The sequence below is a fragment of the Lissotriton helveticus genome, chromosome 2_1 (assembly GCF_964261635.1).
Source record: "Lissotriton helveticus chromosome 2_1, aLisHel1.1, whole genome shotgun sequence".
In the NCBI taxonomy this organism is placed as follows: domain Eukaryota; kingdom Metazoa; phylum Chordata; class Amphibia; order Caudata; family Salamandridae; genus Lissotriton; species Lissotriton helveticus.
This window is the reverse complement of record NC_136059.1, coordinates 1,940,400,117-1,940,426,314: the sequence shown is the minus strand read 5'-3', so window position 1 is coordinate 1,940,426,314 and position 26,198 is coordinate 1,940,400,117. Positions and strand designations below refer to the sequence as shown.

Sequence of the window (26,198 nt, the reverse complement as noted above, 5' to 3'; positions counted from 1 at the left end):
TCCGTCGCCGGAGGTCGCTCTTCGTATGCGGGGGACTGTGGCGAGGGCGGCGGAGTGGAGCTGGCAGTTGGGGATGTAGAAGCAGAGTCGCCTGTTGAGGTATGCTGGTCCAGTGTTGTGGAGTGCCTTGTGTGCGTGGGTGAGGGTGAGGACCTGGAAAGGTGATCCTCTTGTTGACTGGGAGCCAGTGCAGGTCTCAGGTGGGGTGTGATGTGGCTGCGGCGAGGGATGTCGAGGATCAGGCTAACAAAGGAATTTTTAATGCGCTGAAGTAGTTTCAGGAGTTTGGCCGAGGCTCCAGCATAGAGGGCGTTTCCGTAGTCCAACCTGCTGGTGACGCGGGCCTGGGTGACCGTTCTTCTTGTTTCGGTGGGAATCCACTTGTTGCTCTTGCGGAGCATGCGGCGGGTGATGAAGAGGGAAGAAGAGACGCCGTTGACCTGCTTTGTCATGGAGAACCTAGAGTCGAGGATAAACCCTAGGTTGCGTGGGTGGTCGGTGGATGTTGAGCTGTTCCCAGTGTGGCCGGCCACCAGGAGTCGTCCCAGGCTGAAGGGGTGGAGCAGAGAACGAGGACTTCAGTCTTGTCAGAGTTTAGCTTCAGTCGGCTGTTCTTCATCCACTCAGCGGAGTCTTTTATTCCTTCGTAGAGGTTGGTTTTGGCGGGGAGGGGGTCCTTGGTGAGGGAGAGGATCAGCTGGGTGTCGTAGGCGTAGGAAATGTTGTTGAGGTCATGTAGTCTGGCGACATGGGCGAGCGGCGCCATGTAGATGTTGAACAATGTTGGGCTGAGGGATGAGCCCTGGGGTACGCCGCAGATGATCTCGGTGGCTTCGGAGAGGAAAAGGGGGGGGGGGGGGAGAGGGGGGAGGGGGACACTCTGGGTTCTGCCGGAGAGTAAGGAGGTGGTCCAGTCCAGAGCCTTGTCCTGGATCCTAGCGCCGTGTGCGTAGGGTGCAGTGGCAGACTGTGTCGAAGGCAGCTGACAGGTCCAGGAGGATGAGGGCTGCAGTTTCTCTGGTGTCCAGCAGGGCCCTATGTCATCGGTGGCGGCGATGAGGGCACTTTTGGTGCTGTGGTTGCTGCGGAGAATGGGATGGTCTAGGATGCTGTTCTCCTCGAAGTAGCGGGTCGGTCGACGGTCGACGGTCCTCGAGGACCATCTCCGGAAACAGGAGCAGGGAGAAGGGCCGGAAGTTCTTGAGGTCCTTGGGGTCAGCCTTGGGTTTCTTTAGTAAGGCGTGTATTTCAGTGTGCTTCCAGCTCTCCGGGAAGGTCGCTGTCTCGATGGAGATGTTGATGGCTTTCCGGAGATGGGGTGCGATGGTGGTGCTGGCTTTGTTGAAGATGTGGTGTGGGCATGGGTCTGACGGAGATCCGGAGTGGATGGTGTTCATGACTTTGATGGTGTCTTCGTAGTTTATGTTGGTCCAGGCTAGTATTTGGGGGAGGGGGGGGGGGGGGGGGGGGCGGGTTTGGTGCGAATGGGGCCGTGGGGATGGAGGTCTCAGTGGTGTCGGGGTGGCCGTGACATTGAAGCTGTCGTGGATGTCAGCGATCTTCCGGTGGAAGAAGGTGGCAAGGGAGTCGCACAGGTCTTGCGAAGGTGGGATGTCGGTGTTGGAGCTGGGGTTGGAGAGTTCCTTCACGATGTTGAAGAGCTCTTTGCTGTTGTGTGCGCGGTTATCTAAGCGGTCCTTGAAGGAGGTCCTCTTGGCAGATCTGATGAGGAGTCTGTGCCTGCGGGTGGTGTTCTTGTGGGCTGCGTAGCTGTCCGGTGTCTGTTCAAGGTGCTGTTTCTTCTCTAGCTTTCGGCAGGTTTGCTTGGTCGCCTGGAGGTAATTAGTGAACAAGCTGGCTTTCTTGTTGACGTGTCCGTTGGAAGGTTTCTTGATCAGGGAGAGAGTGTTGGCGCTGTCGATCCATTTTCTGAGGTTGCGGGCAGCGGTTTCTGGGTCGGTGGGGTCAGCGGGTGGGCTCCGTGCGAGGGTGGTGGATAGCTGGTCTTCTGTGATTTTGCTCCAGCAGCAGCGGGAGAGCTGTTGGGTGCGGTGATGCGTGGTGAGTTTCCAGAAGTTGAAGTAGATGCAGCGATGGTCGGTCCAGTGGAGTTCGGTGGTGTGGTTGAAGGAGATGTGGGCACTTGCGGAGAAGATGGGGTCAAGAGTGTGGCCGCCGGAGTGGGTGGGTGTTGTGACGAGTTGTCGGAATCCAAGGATGGCAAAAGGGGTGGTGCAGTTGTGGTCGTTGTTCTCGAGGTGGAAGTTCAGGTCTCCGAGAAGGATGTAATCTGTGGAGGCGAGGGCGTGTGTACGACTAAGTCGGCGATGGAGTCGCTGAACTGTGGTCAGGGTCCGGGGGTCTGTAGACGAGGGTTCCTCTGAGGGTGGTGGTGGGATCGGTGTGGATCTGGAAGTGCAGGTGTGCAGCGGTGCCGAGGGTGTCGTCGGTGTTGATCGAGACTCTAAGAGTGTTCCTGTGGACGATGGCAATTCCTCCTCCTGCTCCATTGGTGCGATCCCTGCGGGTGATCTTGTAGCCGTCCAGGATGGCTATGGCGATGTCGGGTGCCGAGGAGGGGTCAGCCAGGTCTCCGTCAGGGGAATTTCTGCTCATGCAGATATCGCAGGCAATGCTATCTGGCAGACGGGCAGAAGTACCAATTGTGGACATGTTCTAGGGCAAGAACACTAGTACTGGGAACCTGGACAACAGCAACCCAGTAGTCTACAGTCAGTTTCATTTTCTCACAGTGTGTGAAGACTATCAATTTATAGAGTCCCTAGTGCCACAGTAAATAAGAAGTAGCGTGAATAAGCTTGAGTGCAGATAATAGAGTAATAAAAGTTCAAAGGGCTGGGAAGGGCACTGGAGAGGTGTAGCCAATGTCTTCTCTAAAGCATTATAGCATCGGACTAGCCAGTTCCACAAAAACAATGTTGCAAGTTTGTGAAATATTCACTGAATTAAGAAAGGGGGGAGATAACCGTTTTGGAGAAGTCTAGTCACCACCACCACTGTATAAATATCCTTTAAGGACATACATCATTAAATCCTAATGACAGTGTGGTGCATACAAATCTGTTTGAAGGCCCATTTGTGGCAATAAGTGCGGCTGGGGGTCTAGTGAGAGTGGCATAGAAAAGAACACATCCTTCAACATAAACTGCCTAACCATCATAAACCTATGTGTTTTAAAGTAAAAGTCATCCCCACAACAAAACAGCTTCAGATTCAACATTTTACAAAATGCAGCTTAATTCAAGTGTTTACAAAACCTGGTGGTATTCTCTGCATAAACTATACTCCAAATTAAATATAGCTCTAACTACTACAGAAAACCAGTATCCATCTGAACAAATTAGACCACTTGTATTTCAAGGAAACGCAAACTAAGACCTTCCGGAAATCCATTTCAGAGTAAAGCCTACGTTTGGAAACATGAAACTTAAGCAATATAGGATTTCAAGCCAGTGCCAAATAAACAATGAACAGAGCTACCACATTAAGTTACCTTCGATTTTTCATTTTTAATTCGATGAGCTTCGTCAATGACCAGATATCGCCAGTTAAATTTCTTGAAGACAGACTTCTCCCTAATAAGCATTTCATATGAGGTGACACAGACATCCCATTCACCTGGCAGTAACACGTCCCGGACAAATGCAGCCTGTAGAACAAAGAGGCAGAGATTACTTCTCTGTGGCAGGGCATAAATTAGCCATTTTAAAACATGATATATATATATATATATATATATATATATATATATATATATATATATATATATATATATATATATATATATATATATATATATATATATATATAAAGCTTTTTAAAGTCCATGTGTCTTTAAAAATCTTGTTGGCTGCACTAGGCTAAACAAGGAAATATAAAAAATCACAACCCCCCTCCCCCCCCCCAAAAAAAAACAAAAAAAAAAACACATGAATGGGAGTTGATGATCTGAACCAAGATACAAATGGGTCATTCTCCACTCACCCTTTGATCTTTGTCGCCTATGAGACAGACAGCACGAAGCGTAGGAACCCATCTCTTGAATTCTGCCATCCAGTTGTGCAATGTGGATTTAGGAACCAATACCATGTGTGGACCAGGAATATTTCGGTAGTGCTTCATGTAGCCAAGAAGAGAGATGGTTTGCAATGTTTTGCCCAAGCCCTAAACAAAAACAACGCATCAAGGTGAAAACAAGCTCGGTAGGGGGAAAACAAGCCTCCATGGAAAACAGTATTTACTGCTCTCATTCAAAACACGTTGGGGGGAATCATTAAACCATGAACAGGTGTAGGAATTCAACCACTGAAATAAGGTAAAATAGCTTTGAATTAGTTCTTCATTCTGGGGGGACCATTAATAATTATAAACCACACATGACCCTAGAGCTGAGAGCCACCCTTTTCAATGAGAATGTAAAATAAAAATAACTGGCTTAAGTCAGTCAATAAGGCTAAAAAAACAACCGGGAAAAAAAGACCTATAACCCCACACATTTTAAAAAGGAAACAAAGGAAAAATGGCTTGATGGCGATTACTTCCACGGTAGTGAAACTGCGTTTAAAGTAAGTGCCGCCACAGCATACCAGAGTGCAGAGATTTTTCACTGGGCATTTTTCATATTGCTAACTTCTCAGGTCATAGTTTTAAAAATAACATACAATAAAATATGTTTAGGCTGTCCTGTTTTCAGTTTCTATTTTTGGTAAATTCTGGTGGGGTTTTTTCAGTGTTTTTAATATCTTAAAAAACAGTTGTTATCAGTGTTTACACATTTTCACGCCACTAAAAACAGAAAAAGTGCTTTTCCTGTGTTTATGGAACGTTTTGCTTTTATCATTGCTTGCTTTCTGCACTGAAAGAACATGGTATATAGACAGTGTACGTATAGTGTATATGAGGTCCAAAGAGATTTTTGGAAATTAATCTTATTGTAGTACACCATACAATACTTCTTCAGTGAGTCTTTGGTCATGTGCACTCGTGCTTTCCTTCCCATGTACACTTCTGTGAAAAGGCCCTCTCAGCATTCATAGCCCCTTGGGCTGAGAACCGTCAGCTAAGGGGCACAGTTGGGATGACTTTCTTTGATGCCACATAAAGCACGAAATGATAAATATTTGCATTTTAGTTCCTGGGCATTAGAAAACAGTGCACCAGAATGGACTAAAAAGTCAATAGCATCCCTCATTAGCTCTGAAGATTGTAAAGATGCTTTGAGCATACCATCCAACAAGTGACAAGGATCTCCTACAGGGAATCACTTCAGCTCGGGTATCAATTTTGACAGGTCATCACACAAATTTTTTATATACGTAGCTGAATCACTACAAATACAAACAATATCACTCCGATCTTTGTTGAACTTGGAAAGAACCTTTTTTGCAGAGCATAATGGAGAAGTGGAGGAGTGGAGAAGTGTGGCTCACTGGTTAGAGGAGGCAGACCCTGAAGCAGAGGTCAGACCCGGGACCAGGGTTCAATTCCCGACGCGGCAGGGTCTTGAGCCCAAATGTCCACGGACTCGATAATTCTCGCTTCGGTGCCTACTCGAACCACGGGTTCACACTCTGCAACTCTGGGCAATAGCTTGCTTAATCTCCACTACGGCCCCCCGCGGCGGGATGCCTGGCTTTCACCTTGGGGATGCCCAATACGGGTTATCTCACAGGGAAAAAGCTAGTACGGGTTCCCAAAGCAAGCGCCTTGAGACCTTGCGGTGAAAAGGCGCTATATAAGAACCTTTGACATTTGACATAATAAGTGACAATTCGTTCCATGTTTTCCAAAAGTCTGGTGTCACGTTTTTACCACTATCCCAGATGCTTGGTGATATATATACTTGTCACTATACCTTGCATTTAATGTTTAAAGCCTGAGGTGTTGGCAATTCACCTACTATCAATACTGACCCACTAGAAACTATGGTCTGATGTATTAAGGGTTTTTACCCATTCTCTGTGGGTAAATGTGATGACACATATTAGGAAAGATTTTTATGAAACTAGCCATTTTACCTATCAGTGAAAGAATCAAATGAAGCCAAAATATCATATGTGAGTTTGATATGTCCTGATTCTCTACGGTTTATAAAATAATTAAACTAACCTAAAACGTGAAACTAAACCCTGCATCTTTAGACCAAAGGCAATAAAACTGAAAAAAATAAAAGGAAGAAGAAACAATATTTTAGTGGCATCCCTAAAGAACAAAACTCAAGCAGAATAATGTTAGCCAGTCTTTCTTACTGCTAGCTTGTATAACAAAGTTACATTTTATTGACCCCTTCAGTAAGAACAAAATGACTCTCACTTTCTTTTTCCTTTCTTTGAATGGCGTTTAGTTTGTGGTTGTGGAGGTGTTTTTTCAGTGTTTATATGTTTATACCGGTGAGGGCTATTTTTCTTTCAGTGGGGTTTTATCAGTTATTATAGGTTTAAACCTAAAACCCCACAGCCTAAATATGTTTCAACAGAGAAATATTAACAGTCTCCAAACCCATAAAATGTTTCACTTTCAGGTGTTTAATATACCCAGAGGGCTTCGTCTTGACTCAACTCCTGTGGTAGAATGTCACACAGATGGCATTTGATATCATTCCTTGCCATGTAGGTTGTTCTGTTTTATATAAAGGCCATTTTTGTTAACTAGAGACTTGTGGAAAGACAAAAAGCAAAGTCGGGCCGTAAAAGGTCAGTAACAGACTGCCATTCTTAAGGTTGGCACTTTGAGGGGCCTCAATATTTTGCTGCTATTTTATTTAAAGGAAAATTGGTATAACATCTTTTATTATTCTTGCTTCAAAAGCATTGGGTGCATTTCGCAGCAATGGGACTGAAAAAAAATACTGTTTGGGGTGTAAACTACATTCAAATGTTTAGGTTCCGAATAAGCAGCTCCCATTTATTTACAAAACCGAGGTACGTCTGACACAATGGATACCTGGGTTAGATTGCCAGGGAGTTAGAGTGACTATTAAACAATCCTCTCTTGTAGGCATCAACCAAACAAGTGATATATACTATGATTTAATATCAAAACTGGAAGTCCAACCAATCAGTTAAACAATGAAGATTAAGTATTTGTGCTTGGATGTGTTAAGACCTGGTCTTCAATTGCTGGGACTGGTTTCTCACCTGCGGCCAATATTCTAAGGCTGCTGGATATGGCAAAAAGGAAAAGGCTACTTACCATGCTTGTGGCATGTAGTGATGTTCCCACCACCGGACAGGTATTGAATGATCGGGGTAAGGAGAGACAAGTCAGGGCTTAGTGGTGGCGGCAGCAGCAGCTCCTTTGGGGGGAGTCACCTCTAGCCCTGCCTTTTGAGTTGTTGCCTCTGTAGGACCATCTAAAGTAGAAGGGAGAAGACTTTTGGGTCTGTGGATGTTGGTACGAGGTGGAGGTTTTGAGAAGGAGGTCTTTGAGCCTCCACGGTAGGGCGTGCAGCAAAAGGAGCCGCAATGACTAGGTGTCTGAAGGGTACCCATTGCATTCGCGGTCTCCGTATCTATCTTTACTTTTTCCAATAGCATGTCAACGTGCAGGCAGAACAGATGTTTCCCATAGAAACACAGATTGAGCAAGTTTTGCTGGACTTCTGGCTTGAAACCGAAGATACAGAGCCAGACATGCCTGAGCAGAAGGAAACTGGATTTGAACCCCGCCCCCAACGCTTTCCCTCAGACAATCTCCTGGCCCCTTTACCTGTGCTCCTCTGGAAGATGTTGGAGGAGCTCCTCCATCTCATCTCAGTGGCCACAGTCCTACCTTGAGAGCAGTCCAATGGAATGGAATTGGCAATCCACAAATGGTGGTCCGACTGCGTAGTATAGTCTTACCTGCAGCATCTATCCCTTTACTCTTCATCGGGTGGAGGGGTATCACCAGTAGCCTGGGAGTTAGCCCTCTTACACATGGTCATGTGCACTAGAGAGTCAGACGGGAACTGGCCACAATTGTACAGGGGGTCACTGGGGGAAGCTTTCCATTTTTTGTCCACTCTTGGTGTGATAACCATGGCGCGAACAGGGTCGTGAAAGATGTTCGGGGTATGTTGCCACATGCCTTAAAGGAGGGGGGGGGAGGTACTGACATGAGTGGAGGTCAGGGTAAAAAAAAAAAAAAAGCAAGCCCCCCTTCTCCAACGACTGTATAGAAGGAGGCATCCCAACCAATCCGTTCACGGAAAATGTGGAGTCGTCAGGAGGCGAGGGATGATCAGGGTACTGGGATCTGTGTCCCCCAGTGGGTCAGCATCATAAGAGACCTACGGGTCACCCTGTGGTGGAGTGTTGAAGACATCCCCCCCCCCCCACTTGATCCCCCATGTCCGAGTGAAGTGACCCATGGGGTGTTTAGGGAATGGGGTCTCCTGAAAAAGTGGATGTGGAGGGCGAGTGCTTTGGCGCAAGATGAGGTTGTGGCAGAGTGGCAGGCAAATTGCTAGTAGCCTTATCCACTATCGTGCACTGTTTGGGTTGAGGTGGCTTGTCCAAGGCTTTCTCAAAGGACAGCTGTCGACTGAGCAGCAGATCCCAGAAGACGAGTAAGAATCTGGGCCATGTGGGGATGTACCATCAAATGCTTCTGCCGAGTGTCGATTAATTAATTAATTAATTAATTGTGGGTTTATATAGCGCTAGGAATCGACTCCCGGAGGAGTATCTCCACGCTTCGACCGCTGGGGAACCCATCCTGGCTCACCCTGAGAGATGGTCCTTGATGGGTATCTCTAAGGTGCAACCAAGCATCCCCGGCGGTCTGGGGGGGCCGTTGTGAAGATGAGGCAAGCTGATGCCCAGAGTTGCCGAGTGTGGTTTCTGACTAGAGTAGGCACCGAGGCGAGAATTATCGAGTCCGCTGACCCTGGTCCACGACCCTGCCGCGTCGGGTATCGAACCCTGGTCCCGGGCCGTTCTCTGCTTACGGGTCTGCCGCCTCTAACCAGTGAGCCACACTTCTCCATATCTATTTCACGTTTTTGTAACTTTTCATACTGTGCGTCAATATGAGGCATTATTCCATAAAGCAAAAACTGGAACTCCCCGTCGATCTCCTCTTGAAGTTTATGGAGGATCGATGAGAAGGTTCGATAACCGTGGTCGGTGCAAGCTCAGATGCAGATTTAGACTCAGACAAAGTTGGCAGCTATGCAAGTCGGGTCAGCCCTGGGGACGGCACAGGCAGTACCAAAGCAGTTAGCCTTGATTTTTTATTTGGTGCAGATCTGGAATTGGGCATTGTGTCCAAAGATGGTGGTCAGTGCCAACCATGACCCTCAGTGGTGGCCTGGAGGTCTGTCTCTGGTGCTCGAGTGACTGGACAACCCTTGGGAAGGGGAAGCAAAGCTTGCGACCGATGTCAAAGGGGAAGTAGCACTGCACTCAAAGCTGGCTGCTCTGATCTGAAGATGTGGTCAGGGGAGAAAGCCTCCTCCTCTGCGGCTGATGGTTGGGGGTTGTGTTCCTTCTCTATGTCCTCTGAACCCAACAGGTCCATGATGTCGCCTATGCTACATCTCATGGCGTCAAGCCAGACAGTCGTAGAGGATATTCTTAGAATGGAAGGAGCAACAGGTGTTGCAGGCTCCCTGGTTATGCGTTGGCACAGCCAACATTTACAGACCTGATCAAGATCAGTCCGAAGGTATTTCGTGTGGCAGCATGGGCAGTAGCGAAATGGTGCCCATGGAGACATGATGGGGGGGGGCGAAAGAGGCCTGAAGGGCAAGGGCCCACATGGGGCAGAGGTCTACCGAGAGCTGCCCGGTCAAAGCAGGAATACTCTACCCAAAACAAAAGATAAACACAAAGCGAAGTAGGAAAGGAAGCAGTGGCGGTTTTACCATTTGGGCGGTGGGGCGTTGCCCCACTAATATTTTTTGGCCAACTCATTGAGCGCGCCATTTTTAATTACAATAAAAATTCTCAGCTTTCAATGTTCAAATAGTATTAATTTAAAGCTGCGCTCCGCCGTGCGGCAGCGGAGTCACGTCATCACATCACGTGACAACCAGCCTGGCCTGCACTGACTGTCAAGTAACTACGGGCTGGCACAGTGCGCACGTGGGGTTTGACCTGCTGCATTTCTGCAGCTAGGAACCCTACATGCGCACAGTGGCCTTTGAAAAGCAAGCATAGATGAGTACATGGTTTGCCCACTCCCACAGAACCCAGTGGTTCCAAATTGAGCAGCGTGTTTGCCTGCTCACTCCAATCCTGACGCTGCTATCTTCAGGGAGCAACTCTCCTCTGAAGAGAGCAGCGTCAGGATTGGCTGCTACTGCAGCATGTAGTGCTTGTGCGGTTGCCAGTTTAGTCTTGACATTCACCGCGGGGTGGGAGCGTCCAACGTGGGGCAATATCACTGTAATGGCTTAGTGTTAAGCCATTCAGTGATTGTACATTCTGCCGTTGCTGGGCAAATCGGGCCGGCCAGTCACCCTTCCTCCTCTGCATGTGCAGTCGACTCGCGATCGTTCGATGTGCTAGACAGTGAGTGACTATCAGTGATGGCACGTAGAAGAGGGACTGTAGGCTGCGCAGCTTAGCACAAGGTGTGTATATATATTTGTTCAATCCCCCGTTGTGTTTTGTGCACTAAATAAGGGCAGTATTTCAGTAAAACGTGTCGTGCACTTAGAAGATATTGCCCCACACACTGGGACTGTTCCCGTTGGCCACCGTTCCACCTTCGTCAGGCCCAATTGTTAGCAATGAATCACCTAATGTTGCTTTCTGTATTTGGTGGTTCTACAAATGGACGTATGTATATGCACCAGGAATGCTGCTAGTTTCTTGAATGATGCCTTTTCACGATGCGGACTATAAGACCATCTCGCCTCCACTGTTTCATCTCTGACAATGCGGTATCAGCAATATGGCCTCCGCTGATCGTTCCCTGTGATGTCTGTAATAGACCTCTTTCAAGTTTGCATATTATGATAATGTACGGCAATTGGAGATTTGGCAAGGGAGTACCTATATCCTCCTTCATTTTCTTTTTTGGACGCATCCCATTTTCCTGTAAGGAAAACTGGTTGCATTTAAAAACAAAAAGATTGCTTTATTTAAATTAAATGGGCATTAGAAGCAAGGATAAATTACACCATCAATAGCATATTTTTGGGCATTTGTTGCCTGGATCGATTCTGAAGCAGATTTTTTACATACCAATTCAAAGACTCACTAAGATCTTACATTTATTCGACTCATACCTTAACAAATAAGAATGTGCAATGGTGGTGGGTAGAAACGTCTGCACAACTTGACTCTTGAAGTCACAGGATGAATCTATTTTATGTATGATCCGAGTCCTGGGGTTCTTTACTATTAACAGTCTGTGTTTGGTTGACACAACTACATTTTGTTGTATTTGCTTTTCAGCATCTGGTAAAGTATCAGTCTGCTGAACGAAATTTTGGGCCATTAAGGCAAAGAAGAAGATGCACCAACCTCCTTTTCTGCTACAACTCATCCAACAACGCCGGTGTTTAAGGTAAGGAAACTGCGGCTGTATTTTACATTCTAGTAGTCAATGGCTATGTAAGTTGTCTACATGGTGGGTGCCGTCTAAATACATGCACCAAACCTCATACGTTGTACTTTGATTATTGACCAGTAACATTAACATTGGTAACACCATGAATACAGTAGAGCAACTACTTGCAAAGCCGTTCATTGGACTGAAACGTGAAGAGAAACTAATTGTAAACAATTAGGACCTCACCGGCCAGACCTAAACCTACAATAAAGTTCCCTAGACAGAGGGAAGATTTACATATGTTCTTTCTCAAACACCTGGTACAAAAAAGTGGATTGGCTTACAGGATGTTCTGCTTCCCTTGCCTGCGGTTTGGTGGTGACATTCCTTGGAACAAAAAAGGAGTAAAAGACTCGAAGTATTTGTCAGATAAAGTAAAGAAGCATGCACACACAAAAATACATATGGAAAACCGGACAAGACTGGGAATGTTGGGAGATACATTGCTTGAAGCCCACATAAGCGACGCCTACCACAAAACAATAAAGAAACACAATGAAGCAGTTGATAGGAATAGACACATACTATCAAAAATCATTGATTGCTTTAGTTTCTGTGGTGCTTTTGAACTGGCTTTACAAGGGCATGATGAATCTGAAGGTTCTGCAAATCCTGGGATATTCAGAGGCCTTGTGGACTCAACAACAAGCATAGACCATGAAATGGAAGCACATCTATTAAGTGCTAAAGTCTTCAAGGGCACCTCTAAAATAACACAAAATGAACTGCTTGAGTTCATCCTAGAGATTGTAAAAAGGAATATCGTACAAGAGTTGAAAAACGCAGACTTTGTGGCTATTCAGGTTGATGACACCACTGATGTGGGCACTAAAACGGTCAGTATTAGTCTTTTGGTACCTTGACAGTGACAGCAAAGTTGAGGAAAGGTTCTATGGTTTCACGCAGTTAAGAGACTAGTGCAGAAAGCCTTCCTTCAGCTATTCTACATGAACTAAACTTGATTTTTCCAGAGTAGCCTCGAAAACAAAAACTGATTGCACAAAGCCATGATGGTGCTGCAGTAATGAGTGGAACCTCCGGTGGAGTACAAAAAAAATTAGAGATGTGTACCCTAATGCCCATTATGTGCACTGTTATGCCCACCAACTAAATCGGATTATGCAACAAGCAGTAGGAAAGATGTGAGGCACAGATATTCTTCATGGATGTAGGAGGAATGGCAGCATTCTTCTCACGTTCCCCCAAAAGAACGGAGGTACTGCATACGATTGTCAACAGAAGGATTCCAAAGGGAGGCCCAACTCGTTGGAATTTTCACATTCGTACAATCAGCCTAATATACCAATATAGGGTTGACCTGGCGAAATGTTTCGACACCATACAAGCCAATGAAGACTGACTACAAAAGCCGGAATGAGGCCCGTGGTTTGCTAGAACACTGCAAGACGGGGAGTTCCAGTTTTTGCTTTATGGAATAATGCCTCATGTTGACGCACAGTATGAAAAGTTACAAAAACGTGAAATAGATACGGTCTATGTGGAAACAGCTACCACCGACTTTGTCACCAGCATGAACAAAGTCAGAGAAGGGGTTGACAGTTTAGACAGCAGACTGCCAAATGATTCTAGTTTCTCTAACCGTAGAAAAAACATCAGTCTGGTCCGAATTGCAAAAGAGATATGAAACTATAATTGTGCAGGCAAAAGAACGTTTTTCTTTTACAAAGCCTTTGGCGAGGGCCACATTACTACGATGTGATCGGTTTGCAAAATATGATAATTTCTTCCCTGAGCAAGCACTGAATACCACTGTGGATGCTTACCCTATGCTGAACAAAGAGGATCTGAGAAAAGAATTAACTGTACTGTATGGCATGCATGTATACCGGCAGGCGACTGGTGCAATTTCTTTGCTTGCTTTAATTTAGAACCTCAACATGGAAAAGTCACTTACAGAGACAGTGGCTGTACTAAAAATAGTCATCACCACTCCGATGACAACAGCAGAGGCGGAACATTGCTTTTCCACTTTGAATAGAATTAAGACATTCCTGAGGAACACCATGATTCAGGAAAGACTGAAAGCCTTAGCGATGATCTCTATAGAAAGAGACTTAGTTAAAAGAATACCAGACTTCAATGTTCAAGTCATTGAGAAGTTTGTTGCCATTAAAGACAGACGTGCTGATTTTATTTACAAAAAGTGAACACTGGTGAATGCTGCTGGTTTGCGTCCGGTTTAGTTGTTTGTTAAATAAAATACATCTGAGGTACTCAGCAATGCATTGCATCTCGGAGTCATTTATGAAGCTCTGTGGTTATACTGAATAAGCAGCTACCTATGTTATATGACACCTCTTTATTAATGTAATAACTGCACTTTCACAATTGCTTTATTAACCTTCCTGCTTTCTCAAATTTGCATGAAAATGCACCATTTGTCCACTCTTTTTTCAAAATGTTCTCGGGGGGGTGTTCGGGCTAGCTCGCTACAGTGCAGTATGATTATCATTTTACGCCCACCACTTTCAAATGTCACCAGCGGCCACTGAAAGGAAGGCATGTAAACTGAATGGGGGCGGTGTCGAACCAGAGCACAGGAGCACACGCCCAAACCAGACCTCGAAAAGAAAACTAAAAATGAAGTATGACTATGCCATCAAGGAGGAGGAGTCACAGTACCTCCGGACTCGAAAGACGTCTTCAAAGAAAAACAAGTGGCACACATCAAGGCCCAGCACTAGACGGCAGGAATATGTACAGCATGTGTCTCTACAGCCAAACGTGACTTGACAAACATGTTATAACTTGTTTAAGATGATCTTTACAGAAAGTCGAAGGTTAAAATGTTTTTCTTTTCAGAGTTTGACCCATTCAAACGTTCCGCATTCACTATTTTCTAGCATCAAGTCCTTAAACAAAGTGCTCTAGGAATTTCGATGCATGCAAACTATGGCTCTCTCACCTAAATTTTTTAAGACTTCAGCAATACCTTTCACAACTTTCAGTATGATAAAGGAAACAGATAGTAAAAAAATAAATAAAAAAAAAAATTAAAAAAAAAAAAAAAATCAGATGAAGGCCCAGGGGCCAATACTTGAATAGCATTCCTGCAATGTTACGGTTCTTCAAAAAAAGATTATTCTTGCTATCTTACCAGGGTGATATCAGAAAGCCACTACACACTTGCATTTTTCACCATCTGATATGAGTGGTTGTCAGCAGTCTACATTGTAAATCACAGCCCTTCTGGTTTTCACTGAGCAGGAGATGGAAATCTGTCATGAATCACTCCTGTATTGGGGATGGATATCTGCCATAAAGCACTGGGGAGCATTCCGCTACAAATATTTCAGCCTTACCTCAATATCAAACTGCAAAACTAAAGTCATAAGGGCATAAGCTACTCACCAGTCCACTTTTAGCCTATTACTAAGGGCACTATTTCACGGATGGGAGTTTGAAAACAGAGGTATGATCCAGGAACAAGAGTCAATTCCTGAACAATTGGTGGCCATTTCTACCCAGTCAGAAGCAGCCAAAGTGTTAGCACTAAGCTTTTGGAGGATGCAGGGGTAAAAAAAAATAATTAATAAAAAATAAACACATAAATAACTAGTAATGTTTTCAATCTAACCTTCACACGTCATCCCTTCAATAACTTACCATTTCATCGGCAAGGATACCGTTGATTCCGTTTTCATATAAGGAGATGAGCCAGTTCAACCCTCTGACCTGATAATCTCTCATTTTGCCATGCTTAACATCTATCAAAGAAATGTTAGAATTAATTAAAAACAAAACAGAAAAGCCACCAACCAGCACAGCGTCCCAGAAGGACCAAAAGATGGCTACCTAACATAGCCATATCTGGAAGTACTACATTGACACCATATCTATGCAAACCGAACTGCCTTGACATGGAGAGGAAACCAAAGCTCCAAGGATTCAGACTAAGAACAATATCACTGAACCAAAGACCTTCCAGAAAGAAAACAAGATTAGAACATGTTGGAAATTGACCTTTTTGACATTTTCACCCCTACTTTTTGGCCACTGGTACTGAAGTTCTGGACTGGATGTGCACCGTGTCCCAGCTAAACAGCTCCCAGTGCCGGAACTCTTCCCCTAAAAATGGCAAAATATGTTCCACTGTAACCCAATTGTCAAGGACTTTTGGACCCTTGTAAGTCCCTGGTAAATGGTACATATGGTACCCAAAGCACAGGTACTAAGAGGGTCCCTATGGGCTGCAGCATGTATTATACCACCCAAAGAGAGCCACACCAAACTGCACACAGACTGTGTAAGAAGCTGAGGTTCTCTTGCAGTACCCACCCAATCCCCACACTTTTTGCCTAATACTTAATGCAACTTAGTGTGTACTGGGTTCCTGCTAACCAGCCCCCAGCACCAGTGTTCCTCCCCTAAACTGTACAATAGTTTTCCACATTTGGCACACCTATGGCATACCTGTAAGTCCCCGTTAAGGGGTACCTATGGTACCAGCGGGCAGGATAACCAGAAAAAGACCTCTGAGGACTGCAGCATGTATTATGCCACCATTGGAGACCTCTCACCACAAACATGCACCATTGCCATTGCAGCCTGGGTACTTTAGTGCAGCCAAAACTGAAGAGTAGACACGTCCCTGTGTGCCATGCCTACCAGTCACTGCACAGGAGCATAGGTAAGTCACCCTTGGCTTTAAGGAATCCTGGGATGTTTGGTATCAAACATCTCAGAATAATAAACAGGCACTGATTCCGGTGTCACATTTAATTAACCATTGCACTCAGGGGTCCTTTTTAGAGGAGACCCCTAAACCACATCAGACTCTGGTGGATTACGTGACTGGTAAACACCAAACTGCCACCACGAGACCGGTTTCTAGAACACTGAGGCGAGACCCCTCGCTCTCGGAGTCCATAAACAAAGCCGTTGCTGGGCGGAGGTCATAACACCTCCCCAGGTCAGGAAGGGCTGAGCAGCTTCAAAAGCCCCGACTCCTTTGCGCTGCGACCCCCCCGTCCCTCCTGCTAGCAGGAGGACACCCCCTTCCGGTCTTCTCCCCAAATTTCGGTGGGAAGACAGGGGAGAAAAGTTAACAAGTCCGGGAGGTGTGCCAACCTCTGCCAATCTCACCCTTCAGGTGGGGGAGGTGAAGTGAAGCACACTCGTCAGTGCCCACCATCTTGCTCATGGAGGGCATCATCCAATCAGGGTTAGGAAATGTGCTTACCCATTCCAAGCGTTCTTCACGGGAAAGATTAGTGACTTGATGGCGGCAATCCAGCACACTCCGACCTTTCTCTGTACAATTCAGCCAAAATTTCCCCCCACGAGTGGTGGGAGATATTCGGTCCTCCTTCCCCACTCTTACACAGGAACACCTGACCGGGTTAGTCTGGAGGGTTAAATCAGGCTCACCGGCTGATCCTTGCCCCCCCAAGATCTTTAAAATGGCATTACCAGGAATTAAGTACAGGGTGCTCTCTCTCCTCAACTACTCGTTGGAAACTGGACAGGTCCCCAGTAATTATTCCGTTGCTAAAAAGGTTAGGCGCGGATGAGAAGGATCTGAAGAATTTCAGACCGATCTCACAGCTGCCATTTTTAGCAAAGATATTGGAACAGCTTGTGCTGCAGTCCCTTGCTCGTCACCTGGAGGCTAATCATCTCCTAATTCAACCAGGCGGGTTTCAGACATCACAGCACGGAATTGGTTATGCTTTCCGTGCTGGATGAGATGAGAATGAGAGTGGATAGGAAAATGCCATGTGCTCTGGTTCTGCTTGATTTATCCGCGGCCTTCGACACCGTTAATCATGGTCAACTTTTGTCACGGATTGCTGACTTTGGGATCCAGGGCATAGTCAGGGCTTGGCTTGCTTTCTTCCTTAGGGACCGCTCCCAAAGAGTCCAATTAACAGACTTGGTATCCCTCCCAGCGACCTTGTGGAGTGCAGCAGGGCTCAGCACTGTCCCCCCTGCTTTTTAATATCTATCTACAGCCTTTGGTCGCCGCCTTAAACCAGTTGGAATGTAGGGCATAACTATGCCAATGATACCCAAATTCTCATCCAAATTGACCAGTCGCCAACTTCACAGGCGAGAATGCAAGATATCTTGAAATTTACCGTAAATTGGACGTCGGCAAACTCATTAAAATTGAATACAGATAAAACTGAGGTGTTGGACGTTACCACAGCGGCAAACCCCTGGAATGAGCGGTTTTGAAATGAAATGAAATGAAATGAAAAAGAAATTTATAAAGCGCTCTGTGGCCATGCGGCTTCCTGGCGCTGAGGAACACATCGGAATCTGCCTAACTGGTGCGAGAGAGATTAGCCCGGGAAAGCCTGAAGAAAGAAAAAAGTTTTGAGGGCTTTCCGAAAATGAGAAAAAATGGGAATGGAGCGGATAGAGAGGGGAAGAGAGTTCCAGATTTGTGGAGCACGCACAGAGAAGCGGGTGCCCCCTGTGCGGGACTTACGGAAGCGGGGAACGTGAAGAAGAGAGAGGGAGGAAGATCGGAGGGAGCGAGGAGGGGCATGGGAGGAGATCAGAGAATTGATGAAGAGAGGAGCGGACCGGGCCTGCGCCCGAAAGGCCAGGCAGGCAAGTTTGAACTGGGACCTGAACTGAACGGGGAGCCAGTGAAGGGTTTTTAGGGCGGGAGTGATGTGAGAGAACTTAGGTAAACGAAGGACAAGACGGGCCGCCTGGTTCTGGATGGCCTGGAGACGACGGGTCTCGTAGGCAGGAATGCCTACATACAGGCCATTACCATAATCCAGGCGGGATGTGAGGAGGGCAGTGATGATAACTTTAAGGGCATCAACAGAAAAAAACCGGGAGATCTTACGGATGAGGCGGAGGGAGAGAAAACAAGAGGATACAACAGAACTAATGTGCACATGCATCGAGAGGTCATTGCTGACCTTGATGCCCAGAGTCCGGACAGAGGGAACCGGGGAAGGTGGAGGACCAAAAGAAAGGGGCCAGTGGGCCGAGGACCAGGGGTTAGAGGGGCCACCAGTGAGGACAAGCTCTGTCTTGTCAGGGTTGAGCTTCAAAGGGTTGAAGCTCATCCACTGAGAAATAAAGACAAGAGTTGACCTGAGCTTGGGAAGAGAGTGAGTGGGAGAGGATAGATCAAAGACGAGCTGGAGGTCATCAGCGTAATTATACACTGAGACCCCCAGCTCAAGAAGAGAGGAAATGAGGGGGCGGATATAGAGGTTAAAGAGGAGGGGGGAAAGAGAGGAACCTTGGGGTACCCCACACGTGACCGGGAGGGGAGGGGCCGAGAAAGAGGAGAGGTGGACTGCCTGCGAGCGTCCCTGCAGAAAGGACGCGATCCAAGAGAGGGCAACGCCCTGAATGCACGCTGCGCTGACACGGTCAAGAAGAATAGTATGATCGACCGTGTCAAACGCAGCGGACAGATCCAAAAGGACTAAGGCCTGAGGAAGGTTACCATCGGCCTTGCCCTTCAGTTCGTCAAGGACCGCAAGGACCACGCCCTCAGTGGAGTGGCCCGGTCGAAAGCCGGCCTGATGGGAGGCCAAGATGTTATTCCCCTCGATGTAGGAAGAGAGGCAAGATGTTACATGGCTCTCGAGAATCTTCCCTAGATAGGGGAGGAGGGAGATCGGCCTAAAGTTCGATGGAAGGGAGGGATCCAGGCCAGCTTTCTTCAGGATGGGAAGCACGATGGCAGACTTGAAAAAAGAGGGGACAGAACCCAGAGCCAGACAGGAGTTAAGGAAGGTTAGGGGGGGGGTGGGACAACTAGTGAATAAGGTTCTGAGGATGCGCGCTGGTGCGCAATCCACCGGTGATCCGGACTTGACCTTAGCAAGGAGGCCAAGAAAAAGCTCAGGTGAGATGGGTGTGAAGTGATCAAAAACGGGGGAAGAAAGGGGGGGATGGTCCGGTATATCAGGGGGAGGAACAATCGGGATGTTGGCCTTAATGATGGTTATTTTATTGATGAAATAGGTGTTCAAGGAGTGACAGAGGGATTGCGAAGGAGCAGGGGAAAGACCAGCACGGTCAGAAGTGGCCAGGCTACGGACCAGAGAAAAGATCTCGCGAGTTTTGTTAGCCGAAAAGGCAACGCGGTCCGAGAAGTATTTGGATTTGGCTGTTAAAATAGCGGATTTGTAAATATTGAGCAGGGCCCTATATTTCAGGCGGAGAGTGGGGCAATAAGTGCGGCGCCAATGACGTTCCGACCGTCTGAGCTTGGGTAGTTCCCAGAACCATTGTCAACAGTAAAAAGTCTCGGCATCAAAATTGACGCTATGTTGTCGATGTCTCAACAGGTCTCAGCAGTGGTGGGAACCTTCGTGGGTTTACTGCGTCAATTGCGGAAATTGTCCCCGTTGCTGTCTTTCTCTACTCTCAGGCTTGTGGTCTCAGCCTTAATCCTGGCTCGCCTGGATTACGGCAATTCCCTATATTATGGGCTACCAAAAATATCCTTGGCCAGGCTACAAGTCGTCATAAACAAATTAGACTAATTTTCAAAAAACCGAGGCGGACCCGCGCTACTCTCCTCTGTTGAAGTACTTACACTGGCTTCCTATACTACAGAGATCCAAATTTAAAGGCCTCTGAATCGTTCACAAAGCCATCTAAGGCTCAGCCCCGACCTATATTAAGGACAGACTGACCAAATACGTACCTAGCAGGCGGCTCCGGTCAACAGAAGCGGGTCATCTGGTATGCCCGCGTCTCAAGTGGTCATCGATGGGGGGGGGGGGGGGGAGGGGGGGAGAGCTTGCGTAAAGAAACCAACCTCCTTACATTCAGGAGGAGGCTAAAAACTGTCCTCTTCCTGGAAGCCTTGAGTTTCCCTTAAAGCACCCATCATGGTTGTTTCTTTTTCTTTATGGGCTCCTCTCTGACAGTGCTTAGAGATCGCTTGGTGATAATGCGCTATACAAATGCCCCATAACAAAACATAACATAACTTGTCCCCAGCCCTACCAGCTTGTCTGCAGTTTTCAGAGATCCTGCGCCAAAAGTCGACTTGCCCTGCAGCCAGTGACCTCCAGAACCCCTGGGATGACTGATTGCCTTCAACAAAGTCTGAATCTCCTGCAAACAGCAGCTCTGTTCAAAAGAAACTCCAAAGACTGAACCTGCGGAGGACGAAGAAACTCGATGCCTGAAACCACCACAGCACCCTTCGCCTTCTGGTCCCAGAAAGATTCCCCAGCACTTCAGAGTCCGGGTCCACCATGGGTTGACCCCTCCAGGACTCAAGGTGTCACCTGCAGCCTTTGAACGGAGGGTCCCCAACTCGTCTACCCACCGCAAGCTGCCCAGTAATGTGAAGCCAGACTTCAAAAGGCACCCTGCACTCTAGGGAAAAGGACCCAAGGTGCACCTACGTCCCTGAGCCCTCCAACTTCCCTACCCATCAGTTTGTTCCTACCAGAAGACTTCCTGGACCAAGCATACAGCCAAAATCCAAAACTGGCAACCTTCATAGGATTGCAATGGACTCCAGACACCTCCTAAGCCCCCAGCACCCGGCCACCCCAGTGCTGCTGGTGGTGTGGACTTTGTGCCAACCTGGGGCCCCTTTTGCTCCGACCTTCACCCTAGGTGCTTGGCTCCTGGACCGAATGGCCTGTCCGCGAGCAGTCCCCAACCAAGGGGCCCCCTAGCCCCATTGGCACCCTGCACCTGGTCTCCCTTGTGCCGCCACTCTAGTGCCAACCTGAACCTTAGAGAACCTTGGTTTTACCCCTCAAAACTCCAATTCCAAAACAGTTTCTTACCTGTAACTTACACCTCTCGTGTTTCCTATAGGTGGGTTTTCTCAAAAAAAATGTTTGTGTTAAACTGTCTAACACTGCACTTGCACAGGAGTTGACCTGCTTACAAATGGCCTGTGTGGTGTAAACTGTGTTAGGAGTGTGTTTCATATGTCAAATGTCAAAGGTTCTTATATAGCGCCTTATCACCGCAAGGTCTCAAGGCACTTGCTTTGGGAACCAGTCCTGGCTTTTTCCCTGTGAGATAACCGATACTGGGCATCCCCAAGGTGAAAGCCAGGCATCCCGCCGCGGGGGGGCCGTAGTGGAGATTAAGCAAGCTATTGCAGAGTGTGAACCCGTGATTCGAGTAGGCACCGAAGCGAGAATTATTGTCCGTGGACATTTGGGCTCAAGACCCTGCCGAGTCGGGAATTGAACCCTGGTCCCGGGTCTGACCTCTGCTTCAGGGTCTGCCTCCTCTAACCAGTGAGCCACACTTCTCCACTATCAAACTAGAACAGTAATTAAAGTAATCCGAAAGTAATCAAAAAACAATTACAAGCTTCTTTGAACAGTTTATACATCATTTTCTCTATTGAAAACGTAATCTGAATGTACCTAAAAAACAGTGTTTACTGTATTTTGAAGAGTCACACGGTATGTAGAGTTTCACTTACCTGCTACTAAGTAAATCCTGGTCCTAGAAATAAACTAACAAAATAACCTTTTTTATACAAACAACTGGCCTGGATTTAGTCTTCGAGCGTGTGACATCATTCCTTGCCCGAGAGTATACAACAAATGCTTAACACTTCCCTCCCGATAGCCTGACTGCTCAATCACAAACTAGAGTAAGGTATTCTCTACTTTAACCTCTGCGGATCCACTGTACTGTGCCCACTATACCTTATACAGAGGCAGCTTCATACAGACTGCCACTGAAGGACGCGTGAAAGGGCATAAGCCCTTTGAAAACAACATTGCATACTCTGTGTGCAATGCCCAAATACACTTGTATATAAGTCACCCCTACAGCGGGCCTTTGAGCCTTAAGGCAGGGTGCATTACAATACATGAGGGCATATCTGCAGAAGCAGCTATTCCCCCGTGATACCTAGTACCATTGTTTGTACTGGGCACTGGTCTTTACAAGTTACCCAGCTACATAATGGATGCACTGAAAATTTTGGTGCCGGGGCGTGGTCTGGCCACGCAGGGAAATGGCTGCCTGCTAGAGGAGCTCCGCCGAGGGACGGACCCACGACGAGCTTCCTCGGCTCACCTGTTCGTGTGGGGCTCTCTTTTGGTGCTTGGAGGGCACAGGATGACATGAGGATTATAGCGGTGGTTCCCTCTCCAGGCTAGCGGCATTTGCTCCTGTCTTACGCCATGACGGTGAGGTAGCTGGCTCTTCCAGAGCACGCCTCGGCACTCGCGCGCTCCCGAAGCCGCGCCTCTCCACAGCAAAGGCGGCGCCCTCGTTAATTCAGGGCCGCGCCTTCTTCAGCTTCCAGGCCGCGCCTCTCCAGACGGTGGGAGCGCGCTTCATCGCAACTGAGGAATGTTTTTAGCCTAGCATAGTCTGCCTGTATCAGTTGTATACGGCGTCCTCTCCAGGCTCAATTAGGAGGAATCCTCCTCAGTATTTCTGCTGATATCCTTTGAGACACTTTCCACACGAATTATTGCTGCCTTAACAGTGCTTGCAGATTTATTTGCAGGGTTATAAGCACTGCTTCATCTCTCTCCTTGGCTTTCTATTTTGCTGCTTTGTGTGACATTTGGAGCAGAATTATATTCTACTACTATGACTTTTTTGCTTGTTATGCCTTTCTAAAACAAAAAACAAAAAAACAAAAAAAAACACAAATGTTGGAATTTCACTCATGACCACCGCTTTCTATGCCAATGCTATAAGTTCATGCTTTTTGGTTTTGTTTTATGCAGCTTTGAACACATTTTATCCTCATATGTGTCGCCTCATCTTTGTGACACTTTCTTAGTACTTACAGACCTTCATACTCCCCCTTTTCACCTTTGTTTTCATAACGTTGCAGGGCTATTGCTCCTCTGTCTCACTCTATCCACATGCTTCTGCTTATGAGGTGGGTTTTTTTCTTTCTTGATGCATAAGGTCTGTTGCTCTTGTATTGAACCTGCTTTATATCGTAATACATGCTGTTCTGTAGCAATGTTATAGTGCTTCCTTATTTTGATGCATTTTCTGTTTGCTACATATACTGGTCATTATTTTGTTGCATATAATTCTTTGACTGTGGTTATTTGATGTGCCCTTGGTTCCATCATTGCTTCACATCCCCCTATTTTGTCAATCCGCTTTTGTAGACCACCTCTACGACGGTGCGCTACGATGTCTCATAACAGAAATGGGGTTCGTGGGCCCAAGCCGCCACTTTTTACTGAAGTAGTTAAGCAAACTTCCAACGCAATGGCGAAAGGTAATGGCTCCACCTCGCCTCCCTCATCGCAAGCATCGTCTCAGAGTGACAACTCACTGTCAGATACTATGCAACGTATTTTACAAGAACGTTCTGGTGTTAATCGTCGATTGGAAGGGTTAGACATTACCATGACATCTTTGGCTACAGAGACTAAGTCCATTCGTGCAGAACTTACTACTTTCCATACATGGATTGATGCTATTGACTCTAAAATATCGGATATGGAAACTCGACTGGACACTGTTCAAGGTTCAGACCAAGATCTGTTATTTTTGCATAGTAAAATCATTGACTTGGAGGATCGCAGTCGTAGAGACAACATTCGTTTTTTTTGGATTTCCGGAAAACATTGAAAAGCAAGACATGAAGCTTTTTCTATATGAGACTCTCCCCATTCTGACTGGTATTTCTTTTACTCCTCCACTTGAAATCCAACGTGCTCATAGACTGGGTCCTCCTCGTTCTGGTGCTTCTGCAAGACCCAGACCAATTATTGCTTGTTTTCTTCGACATGAACACACTCGACAGATCTCGTCAATGGCTCGAGAACGTGGCTCCTTCCTATTTCAAGGCCATACTATCCATATGGCGGCGGACTTCTCTAAAGAGACCAATGAAAGACGGAAGGCGTTTCTTTCTCTACGACCTCAGTTGCGTCAAATGGACATCAAGTATGGATTATTTGAGCCCGCACGTTTTCGTATTACCAGGAATGGTGATTCTAAAGACTTCTACGATCCTATTCTTCTCCAGCAATTTTTGGATACTATCACATCTGATGACATGGACACTCAATCTTCTTCCTGTGCTCAGACTTCTCAGTCCAAGGCATCATCTGCGACTCTACCAGCGTGTCCTCTGAGCTTATCTGGTGATCCTCGGCAGCGTGGTAGGGATATCACCCGTCTGCCCCGTTCCCAGGATGATAAGGCTTCCGCCCTCCACTCCGTCTCCTCCATTACCACCACACCACAAAAGGATAAGTCTAGATCACCTCTTAAAAAGTCTTCAGATGCTGACTGATTCCCCTCTCTCTGTTCTAATGTCTCTTGTTCTCAGTGATGCTCTAACTGTTCACTTAGCTACATGAGGATTTATAGTGTTATATAATATGGTCACTTTGGCTTTCTGCTTTATTTTGTGCTCTATGTCTTACTGTTATCTTGTATGTTTTCACAAGTTTGCATTCTTATAGGTTTCCTAGGATTATATACCCATTATAGGCCTTGCTTATCATATGCTACTTATGTATTACCTCTTACATGGGGGCTCGCTTCCTGTTCCTTCCCTTCTCCATGTTGAGGTTAATGTTCTTCAGCCTAATACTGTTCATTTACTTATTCAGATACTCTGTCTTTGCATGATGTATTTTTATTATATTGTTCTACATATTTAACTCTAAGCTGCCTCTATTTCTCCTCCCATGTTTTCTTATATGTGTTTACCCCCCTCTTTTGTTTACTACTTCTTTTCCTCTCTCTATTTGGCTTTGTCGGCTGTGTTCCTTCCTCTATCTTATCTTTCATGTTTCATTTCCTCTATTTATTCCTCTTCTTTTATTAAATACTATGGGGGTTCCTTCATTTATGTTACCTCCTTTAGTTTCCATTTTTTCTCACCATGTTATTCGTTTCTCGTATGGCAATTGTACCACATCTTTAATGTTTTTCTTTATTACTAGCTGTGTTACACGATAGTATCTTATGTTTTCTTACGATCTTTGATAACTTTATTCTACTTTGAGTCTCCTATATTCCATAATATCCTTTGCTCCCTAGATCCCCATACTTCTTTCCTCGGAGAGGGTCCGGCCAATCCTTGGCGCTGCTTTAAGTGCGCCCAGACCCGTAGATAACAGTCTAGGTTCTTTTTCCTTTTTTTCTTTCTTTTTTTTCTCTCCTTTTCTCTCCATCTTTACTACTTGTTTTTCTTCTATTTCTATCTGATTTGTATCTTTCAGATACTCACTTTGCTTTTCTAAACTACTTTTGTATTTTCCTTTCTCCTTTTTCCCTCCTCTCTTCTTTTCTTCTTTTCTTCTTTTCATTACTTTTTCCAACTTCTACACACTTTGTTCTTTGATTCCCAGAGTACCATCTTTCTTCTTTTCCGCTCTGCTTTATCTACTTCTTGAATTTTCTTATCATGTCCTCTCCTCATTCGCTTTCAGTGATTTCCTGGAATGTTCATGGCCTCACTCATATCAAGCGTAAAAAAGTCCTTCAATACTTGTGCTCTAAACATGTGGATGTTGCCTTATTGCAGGAAACGCATTTAGATGCTATTGAATCTAGTAAACTCAACAGAGATTGGGTTGGTAAAGTGATTCATAGTAGTGTTTCCAAGCATGATCCCACCAACCCTAACCCTGTTCGCAAGTGTGGGGTAGCCATCCTTTTTCGGAAGTCACTCCCCTTCACAATTCTCAAAA

General features: G+C 46.3%; 1 protein-coding gene across 1 annotated transcript in view; it reads right to left on the bottom strand.

Moving 5' to 3' along the window:
- The window catches only part of SMARCA5 (SNF2 related chromatin remodeling ATPase 5), a 472,009-nt gene that overhangs the window by 384,069 nt on the left and 61,742 nt on the right, over nucleotides 1-26,198 (bottom strand). The window contains 3 exon segments of the mRNA XM_078676875.1: nucleotides 3,515-3,670; nucleotides 4,006-4,185; nucleotides 15,193-15,293. Of these exon segments, the coding sequence (XP_078533001.1) occupies nucleotides 3,515-3,670; nucleotides 4,006-4,185; nucleotides 15,193-15,293 (437 nt within the window).